This window comes from Pteropus alecto, unplaced genomic scaffold (assembly GCF_000325575.1).
Source record: "Pteropus alecto unplaced genomic scaffold, ASM32557v1 scaffold35, whole genome shotgun sequence".
Lineage (NCBI taxonomy): Eukaryota > Metazoa > Chordata > Mammalia > Chiroptera > Pteropodidae > Pteropus > Pteropus alecto.
Window position 1 is genome coordinate 8,111,977 of NW_006437828.1, and position 10,417 is coordinate 8,122,393.

General features: G+C 43.0%; 1 protein-coding gene across 3 annotated transcripts in view; it reads right to left on the minus strand.

Moving 5' to 3' along the window:
* The window catches only part of EPSTI1 (epithelial stromal interaction 1), a 73,752-nt gene that overhangs the window by 28,759 nt on the left and 34,576 nt on the right, over nucleotides 1-10,417 (minus strand). For all 3 annotated transcript variants that reach the window (XM_006914983.3, XM_025049010.1, XM_025049011.1), the window contains exon 7: nucleotides 4,923-5,016. In XM_006914983.3, the coding sequence (XP_006915045.2) occupies nucleotides 4,923-5,016 (94 nt within the window). The remainder of the gene's footprint in view (nucleotides 1-4,922; nucleotides 5,017-10,417) is intronic.

The following is a 10,417-nucleotide window of genomic DNA, read 5'->3' on the forward strand; positions in this document are numbered from 1 at the left end:
AAGAATTCCATAAAGAGAAAATGAGGAGAAATAAATCAAAGAAATAACACACGAAAATCATCTAGACCTAGAGATGAATTTCCACGCCGAAAAGAAATGAAAACAGCCCTCACGCTAAGGCCCCAAACTATGAAACTGCAGAATACCAGAAACAATAAAAGATATTAAAACACGTCCAGGGGAAGCGAGAAAGGCCCTCACGCGAGGGCTGGAATTCAGATGGTCTCAGATTTCACAGAAACCAACCAATCAATACCCAACCTTAGAAGAGCAATACCTTCAAAATTCTGAAGGAAAACTATTTCCAATTTGGAATAGTTACCGGAAAATTGTGAGCTAAGTAGGAGGTCTGAATAGAGATAGTTTCAGACTTCCAAGGACCTGAACAAACATCCTCTCTTGGGAAGCTATTGAATAATATGCTCCATCAAAACAAAACAAACAGACAAACGAAAAAAATAAATAAAGCCAAGAATATAGATGAAACCCAGAAATCACGGGACCCAACAGAGAAAAGCGATAAAAACAATTCCCCAGGTGACTTTGAAGTTGTGATTCGCATCCTTGGCTGCACAGCAGAATGACCTGGGGAGCTTTAAAAGTTCTGAAACCCAGACCAGATCTATGAGGGTGTGACCGGGACCTGGGCAGCAGCGACTTTTAAAGGCCCCCAGGTGATTCTAAGGGGCAGACAAGGTTGAGAACAATTCTGAGAAAGAAAAGTCCCAGAATAACAGCCGTGTCGGAGGCCTAAGGAACAGCCAGCTCACGTTAAAAGTGGGAGGTAGGAAGGATGCAGGATACACATTTCTGAGAGGGGGAAAAAAAAAAATCCTGGAGCTGACAATTTAACTGACAGGCACGAAATGGAAAACTGTGCGGGAATTTGCATAAAGCGGCCCTTTGTAAACAGTCACAGAAGCTGAAGGAAGGCAGCCGAACGTTCAAAGGACACTAAGAAAATGCAAAATTAAAATGAAAGTTTTAAAATGTCATGGAAGAAAGAAAATGTAGGGTATACTAACTGACTCGGCAGCGAGAAAAATATTTACATAATCATCATAAGGGAAAGCCTGAAATACTGAACATTTATATTAGGAGACTAGAGGAAAGAAATGAATAAGATCTAAAATCGATTAATCAAGAGACAGCAATATGCGCATTAACAGATACAAATAAACAAGACACAGACAGCTGGGGGCGGCGGGGATGAATTAGCTGGTCCCTGCCAGCTTCCAATGTTCCCTTATGCGGTACAGGGGATTTTGCTGAAACGAAGGATCTCGAGACGGGGAGGCGATCTGGGATGACCCACGTGGGCCCAGAGTAATCACAAGGGATCTTATGTGACGAAGGCAAAGCCAGAGAATGACGGAAGGCTGAACGCTCAGATCGAAGCGATGCAGCCACGTGCCAAGAAGCCACGGCTGACGGCAGCCGCGGGAAGCCGGCTCAGGCAAGGAGCAGAACCACGGAAGCCTCCAGAAGGAACCAGCCTGCCGACACCCTGACTTCAGCCCCTTCGCACTGCTTTCCGACTTCTGACTCTAGAACCGTCAGAGAATAAGGGTGTGTTGTTTACAGCCCCTAAGTTTGCAGTAATTTGGTATAACGGCAACGGGAATTATTTTATTGAGGTTTCATTGACACATCACATTATATTAGTTTCAGGTGTATGACATAATGATCCAATATTTGTATATATTGCGAAATGATCACCGCGGTCTAGTTAACATCCGTCACCTCGCGTGGCAATCAACCTTCTTGTGATGTGAACTTTTCCGATCTTTCTCAGAAACGTTCACATGTGCGATACTATATTTATTAACTGCAGTCACCGTGCCACACATTGAATCCCCGTGGAAAATTAGTACAAGGCGTGTAAAGTACTGGGGAGGAAGTGAGATCGAAGGTGTGCCAGGGACATACGCCTTTAAGTGTTGGCTTTTAAAGGACGTGTGACACACGGATAAAAGTGAAAATAACCAAACTGTACAAATTTTATAGTGAAAGTGAGAAGAAGCGGTCATAACGGCACAAGTGATCGAGGGGTGCTCCCTGAACACAAATGTGCACACGAATCCCCCACGGACTGCGTTTAAATGCAGGTTCTGATTTAAGTCTGGTGTGGCGCCGGACATTTGTCTACGTTTCTACAAGCCCCAGGTGACACCCACGGTGTTGGTCCACGGACCGTACTTGGCATGGCAAACACTCCAGAACTACGGGAGAAGTAACTTGGGGGCAGGGGCGGAGGGGTGGCCAGAGAGCAGAAAGGGCTTGGTGCTCAAGCTAAGGCATTTGGACTTTATCCTTGAAGATACAGGGGCCCCTAGGTGGTGGGGCGACAGGCTGAGAGTTTTAACAATTATTGCTCTCTATGGAAGAGGAAGCAGTGGGTAGCAAACTCAAGACTGGGAACCATTCAGTGTGCAACGGGAAATTCAGTGACAATGTCTGAGGAAGGAATGAGGGTGCTGGCGCTTCTGCATGCACGCGCGCGCGCACACACACACACACAGACACTTCTGCACACGCGTGCACGCACACGCGCGCACACACACACATACACACACGGTAATTATATCAATCATGTATAAGTGAACACATTTAAGTATCTTTAGCCTAAAGTTCTCTGCTGTAACATCTCAGGGAATTTCCTTCTGGTCTTCTTCATTGACATAATCGTATAGCGTTTATTAAATTCCTATCTGCCGATGGTCGATCCACATTTAAATAACTATAAGAAAAATAGATTTGGGGGAAAGTTGTATTGTGTAGTAAAATTAAAATTATTTCTTAAAAAAGTCCTTGGAAGCTTGCAGCTCCTCACACCCCGTGTAGCTGGATACCACACAGCGGTCACGTCCTATATGGTGACTTTCGTTCAGGCAAACCGTAGGTGACACAACTTTGCAAAAGTGCAGTGTACCTATTTGATTTTCCTAAAGCATTAGAAATGGTTCTGCGAAGCATTCTCAGACGAATTCTATGCATATAGATGAGACGGATGAGCAGGGGATAATATGGGTAAAAAGTCAGTTAAATATATCGAATACCAACAAATTATTAATAGTTTAGTGTCAAAATAGGAGCAGTTATTGAACGCAGTTCATAAGGAACCATCCTGGGTCCCATCCTGCTCCATATTTGCTATTAATAACCCCGAAGATCATGTGACTAACATATTCATCACGCCACAAAAAAATGGAGCTCTGGGAGCTATCGCTAATGCTTTGGATGACAGTATTAAAATTCAGGATGATCTTGTTAAATTGAAGAATTGGGCCAAAATCCATAGAACGAGCACACAGTTCTGCCAGGTGTTGCAAACCATAGGCGTCAGGAAACTCTGAAACACAAGTCAAGGCCATCTTGGCGGCCAGACACCCAGCTGGCGAGGCTATCTAACTCCTGTTTGCCCTCCCCGCCCCCACCGCCACAGGGCGCCTGGACAGATGTCCGGAACAGTCCCTACACAGGATCTAACTCTCCTCCCTACAGCCTCTTTCCTCCGGCGCCCTGCAGTGAGGGGAGAAAGGTGACAGACGTGACAGGACTCGAGGAGCCTACACTGGCAAATTCAGACTTTGGGACATCCCATGAGCAATACAGAAAAAAAACAAAAAAAAAAACACTTGAAAGTTTGTGGGTAAGAATAAAATGGCCTTTTCTCAAGGAGCGTCATAACGTCTTCCTGACACTTTAAAATGTGGTCGCTAAAGAGAAAGAGGGGGGCTGGGATGGGGTGGGGGGAGGCGTGGAGAAGATAAAATCAGGTTTCTATAACTTACCATTTCCCTGCCCAAATCCTGCAAACGCTAAGCCTTTTTAAAACTTAAATTCATCTTTTCTTTGAACTACAACCGTTTCCCTGAGTAATCCTTAATTGCACTTCTTTTGCTGTCCCCAATTAGCCAGTCAATAACCCAGCCCAGTCAATTTCACCTTCTAAGCAGTTCTCCGACCTGCACCCTCTTCTCCACCCCGTCACCCACCACCCTACTTCACATCTTTCTCATTCCTCCCCGAGACTAACACAGAAGCATCTCAGAGGCCGCTCTGCCTCGCTATGCATGGTTACCAGCGCCATCCAGCTAAAGTACGAAACTGACCTTGAACCTGCCCTGTTCAAAACTTTTCGATAACCTCAGTTTTCACAGAATAAGGTCCAAGTTCTCCAATGTGACACACGGATTTCTGCAGGGTATGGTTCTACCAGCTTCCTGTGTGGGGCATTTCTAGACGTCTCAATGTCTGGGGGATGCTACCAGCATTTTGTGACCAGGAATCAGGAATGCTAAATATCCTGTAGTATCCGAGACAGCCCCATGATGAACTGTCCCACCCAGATCGCCACTATTGAGAAACTCTCCTCATGGCCCCTGCCTACTTTCCCAGCCTTCTAGAATGCAGCTCCACAAAATCCTCCCTAGCATGAGCCATGCTTTTTCTTGACCTTACACCTTAATTCTTGCTCCTGTTTTTCTTGATTAATTTGACACCTGGAATGACTCACTTTACTGACTCACCTTTTAAACGTCAGCTTTCTAGCTAGATGCTCTATCTATCCTCGCTCCTTTACTTTATAACTACAGTTTTCTTCTTCACTTGGCTGAGGTCCTTCCAGACAGAAATTGTATGCGCTCGGTGGACCTTACGTAAACGTAAAAATTTGAGGGATTGATAGATGGTTGGATGACCGAGTGAAATCAAAGGCTTTTCTGAGGCTGATGTTTATTTATCCAAGGTATCCATAGTGTATTTAAGAGCACAAGCATTGGAGGTTGGAGTTTCAGATCAGGCCCCCTGTCTTTAGTTCCAATATTCTATGTACAGGTCACTCTAGGTCCTTAATCTTCATTCACTAAACACCTCTTTTAAAAAATGCCAGACAGCACCCTGCGTGGCATTCCACCTACCCACGTTGAAGGCTGTGGGTCACAGGGAGCAATCTGATGGGTCCTTCTGTGTGGCAAGTCCATCTCCAGTCTGCTTAAGAAGTCGGCAGTTGTGCTAGCGGAAATGCAAATAAATGTTAATGCCTTTATAAAAAACAGAAATATCATTGCTTATTGTGCCTTTGGATACTAGCCTAGGCTTGTACTGGGTGATGACTGAAAGTGTCTTAGGTAGAACGAAAGGTTAGATGGAGTAGAGCGGAAAATCAAAACAAAATGCGACTGACTGCAAGATTGCATTCTTGAAAAACATCAGTTTGAAAAATATAAGACTAGGTTTGTGGAATGTGAGCCTATGATTTCATTTTTTTTTTTTTACTTTGCGTACTTTGACATGGAGGTAGATGCTGTCTCAGATCCCTAATTTCCTATCTGAACGTTTAAAGCTTGACACTCAGACTTCACCGTGGGGGCAGCCATTGATCCCCCACAATGCCTCAGGCCACACTGGTTGTGCCCTGGGCCCTTCGCTTCCTTCCTCCTGGTCCTCTCATTTCCCTCGTGGCTCTGACTCCGTTCAGGGTACGCGGACCCTTTGATCCAGCAACTCTTAACCATTTATGGGTCACGGACCCCTTTGGGATTCAGAAAGCAGAAATGGACCCTCCGCCTCCAGATTCACACACATCTTTGCATTCGATGTGTGCCTTCCACAGAAGGGCTCTGGTTTGTGCCTGGTTTGTATTTCTGACATCCCTCTTCAGCGCTGAGAGATTGTGAACAATTAGCCCAGACCTGTTCTCAGAGTTAACAGGAAGTTCTTTGTTTTTCCCTTAAAGATACAAACCACCACCCCAATTTCTCCTCTCACAAGGTATATTTTATTTATAACTTATAACTATATATTTGCATTTCTACGTGAAAAGCAATGGTGAGACACTATAAGATGAAAAGACGACCCGCAAAAATATTTATAACCAAAGGAAATATTTTTTATCCCTTTATTCCACATTGACAATCAAATATTTCATCGAGGCCTAACTGATTTTGCACCGGACCCTTGCAGCCTGCTCCCATCTGCTTCCTTCTGTTATCCCTCTATTTCCCCCGAATATTCTAGGCCTGATGCTAAGTAAGATCCGATTCATCGAGCACTTTGGGCACAGGCATCAGAGGAAACACAAACTGCCTGGGAAAAATAAATGACATCCGGTGGGGTGAAAATCAAAACAAGGAACTAGAAATTAAACAGAGATGCCAACATCGCCTCCAATAATTACTTAAGTAGAACATGGCGTTTGAACAAGGTCGGGAGCTTGAGCTGGGAAAGAAAGAGCTAAAAGTTAAGAGATATACATAACCCTAAGAAACGTAAGGCTTTGGCAGTGGAGACGAGCAGCCTTCCCATTTGTCTAGGATGCTTATCTTGCCAAGAATAGACAGGGAGACTAATGAAGTCGCAGTCTGGAAGCTGCCCCACTGTCTGGGGCTTTATGAAGTCATCAGTCAAAAGTATAAAGAACAGAGAGTTGCCAGAAGTTTGGATGAGATTTCTGAATGTCCTTAGCTGAGTGCAAACCATACGGGAAAGGGATGAAAAAGAAACAGCCTGATGAGAAAGGCACTTGAGACCATACTGGCTGGCGGCCCTGCTTCGCGTTCTAATGGTTGCTTCTTACCTGCCAATTCCGGCACAAAGCTGGCCGGGTAGTTAACCACCTTCGTGGCCCTTGTGCCAGTTATCACTGCCCCACGTGAGCCACAAAATTAATTCATAATGACAGGGCCACAGGACTGTCGCATGAATATGAGTAGGAGCCTACGGAGAATGTGGATTATTTTCAAGTAATTAACTGTGCAAACGAGACGAGTCCCAAGTTACCAAGATAACTGGTCTTTTTCTACTATTGGTACAGTGCCACGTGGTTGAGTCTTGACCAGTGGGATGTAAATGGAAGGGATGCACACCGCCACTTCCGGGACTAACAGATTATAAACTCCCCATGCATGCATCTCGGTACCTTGTTCTCCTTCTGGCTGACTAGGAGAGAAACAATCCGCAGCGCGAACTTGAAAGTCATGAATTAAAGATGGGAGAGAACGGCCTATATTGGTTTTGGTGCCCAAATATCTGGGCGGAGGGAGCCTCCTCTCAAACCTGTTCGCTCAGGCCCTACATGAGCAAGAAAATAATGTATATATATGATGCTCAAGCTATGATATGTATGAGGTCTCTTTATTACAGCGACTAGCCTACCCAACTAATACAACATCAAGTAATATCTTCCACAGAATAATGTCTCAATTTAGGTGATCAATTCCAAAAGTACATAGGAAGAGGCCAAAATCTGTCGAAGAAGAGGAGAAAAAAAGAATTCTCAAGAACCCCCTAGGCGTCTTAGTTCCTCCGGAACCTTAGTGGGGGGAAGAGCAGGTGGGAAAAGGGAGGGGCCTGTTCATCCCTGAGCTATCCCTCTGGCATTCTAGAAGCTACCTAGACTCAGCGTACAAAAATGTGTCCCAACACCAGTAACCGTATCAACGCCGAAGAACAATAATGTTCATCCCATCTAGTCTGAGAACAGGTGGGAGTTTGGGAAGAGAAGCTGCATTGTGGGAAAGTCCAGGAAGGAAAGGGGCGTGGCTGATGATATTGTGATGTGATGGCGTATTTAAAATCTGTTCATGGAGAGTCATCAGTAAAGAATAAAATTTGGCCTTTTGGAAAAGACAGAAATGCAGGAAAAGCTGCAGAGAGTGAAATGAGAGTCTGTTGGCTCATTTGACTAACCCAGAATCACAAACTACAAGTCCCATGAGGCTCTGTAGATACGTAGGTAAGAACACTAGGGTTTTTGGTGTTCAGGAAAGAATCGGTTAAAAAACTAACTTAGACCTTTAGGAGCTTATGAATCAGGCACCTGCCACTGACCACACTCCAAGGCCACAGGTGCTAAGCATCTTCTTACCTGGTACCCACGTCTGGCAATTTTGTACCATAACAGGACACTTAAGAATATTCTAACAAAAATGTTCAACTATGGATTTTAAAGTTAAACTGACAAAACTGGGAAAGTAACCTCACTCAAAAAAAATACCGGTTGCAAACCCCGGCATTTTTCTGTCTTGCCGGCAGTGGAGGGAGCAGTTTGACTTTCTCCTGCCCTCTGTTCGCCAACATGCGAACTCGGCGACTGCCGGCAGCAGACAGGGCATGTTGACGAGTGACGTGGGCCTGGAGCGAGGGCTCCAGGAGCTGGAACTCAGTGATAAATGACAACTGCCACTCAGGTCGGCGTTTGAGGAGACCGCAGAGAATTGAGAGGATTTTGACAAACTAGAGAATGATCTTCCCTGTAAAGGAGTCATCTGCTACTCAGCTGTGGGTCATCACTGCCCATGGGGACGCAGGCCAGCATCGCCAGATGTCCCAGTTTTTATAGGCGTAATCAAAATGCTAAACACTTTTAATGTGAAGCAGGTTGACGATTAATTCAAAAATTTTTTAAAACACTATAGGACGATACTGTGCTGGCCAAAAACAAACAAGAACACCTCTGCATCAAACATGGCCCCAAAGGCCACCTGATTTTGACCAGGCGATTTTGTTTCTGCCTGTTCTGGCTTGTGTATTTCTTAATTACACATCCTTTATATTCATAAAAAAGAAAAAAACAAGCAAGGTTGGATTCTAGTATTGAAGAGAGTGTTCAGAAACAGCTGATATGTATCTTATGCATATCAGCCAATAGCAGTAGACAGAAGATATATTTCATATTTATATCAAACACTAAAGTATATTTCATTTATAATTCATAACTATACATATTTGCATTAATACACGAAAAGCAATAGTGAGACACTATAAGATGAAAAGACAACCCACAAAAATATTTATAACCAAAGGAAAAATAATAAAAAGATGAATGCGAGAAATATAAAAATCTAATCAATCAATTAGAAAAAGACAATAGAAAAGTGGACAGAAGGTAGAAGCATATAGAAATGTGCCAGAGGAAGAAGCCCAACTAACAGTAATAATAAAAAGAACAAACACAATAAGAGCTTAGGACTTATATAGTGATTATTATGTATCAAGCCCTGTTATAATCAAATTATACAGATTAACTTCATGACAACCTTGTGAGAGTAATATTATCATCTCCAATTTATAAAAGGAATTCGCTCAAGATCATACAGTTAATAAATGTATGAGCAATAGCCACATGAAAAGACATCAAATCTCACTAATGATTGTGGCGTTTACTAGGGAAAGGCTTGGCATATGCCGTTCTGGGGTCCGCAGAGCAATAATTTCCAAAATGCCAGTGGGAAGACCTGTGTGGGGCTGGTACCACGAGAATCATCTGTGGTGCTTCTTAGAAATTACTGGACTCGAGACTTGGACTTTCTAATTCAATGTGTCTGAAGTGGGACCTGAGAATCTGTTTCTTGAAAGCACCCCTGGTGACCTTGAGAACTACCGCAGTAGTGAGGATGGATGTTTAACATGTGTAACTATCTCAGGTCCACATTCTTCTGACTTATGAATAATTCTTATTCTATAACACATTCGGAAACAAAGCCTCGATGTGTCTTAGAAACCATCTATCTGCACGAGCACGATCTAACAATACAGCCTCCCTGTATCTTGCATGGTTTCGCAAACCCGAGCTTTGCCACCATGAGGTTTAGACAAGTGAGTAACCTTTCGTACATTCACACATGCATTCATACAGACAGCGAATATCATAAGATTCATCATCTCTGGGGTGATGTTTTTTCCTTTTCTATTAAATAGATGGCCTATGTTTATTTTCATCTTCTTTTAGGTACTTTACTTTTTACATAGGTCTATTTATTAGACTTATACCTACCTGTCTTACAGTGTGGATGGTTACTGTAAATGAGATTTTTCTTTCAATTATATTTTATAATGGACTTTTAATGGTCATATAGGAAAGACAGGAATGCTTGCATATTGATTTTAGATTCATTCATGTTACTCGAACTATCTGTATTAGTTTAAATAATTTTTTAGTTGGTCCTTTGGGATGCTTTAGACAGACAATCAGAGGTACTTATTTCTTCTTTTCCAATATTTAATTCTTTATTTCTTCCTTAGAAATAGAAACTGTTTCTAATTGTCTAACTAAAAAATCAGGGTCAGTAACAGCAAGCACACGTGTCACCCTGGTCCCGACTTCTCTGGGAAAGCTGACTTCCAGTGCCTGCCTAGAAGATTTAGTAGACCTCGCTGAAAAAAACAACCGGGCCTAGTGCCTTTTCTAGGCAAGATCAAACTACATTTTCTCTTCCATTTATGGTTTTTTAGACTTCAAGGCTAGTCGTATACATTTTTCCAAGAAATAATCTTTTCACCCTAATTTCTTAAACAGATAGAAATAGGACATATTTTTTTTCTTCCAGAATTTTGGTAATGCTTCCTGTTTTGTCCTGGGCGTTCTTTATTCCTTACTCAGACAAGTCAAAGTCTGTCTATTTTATCAGAATTT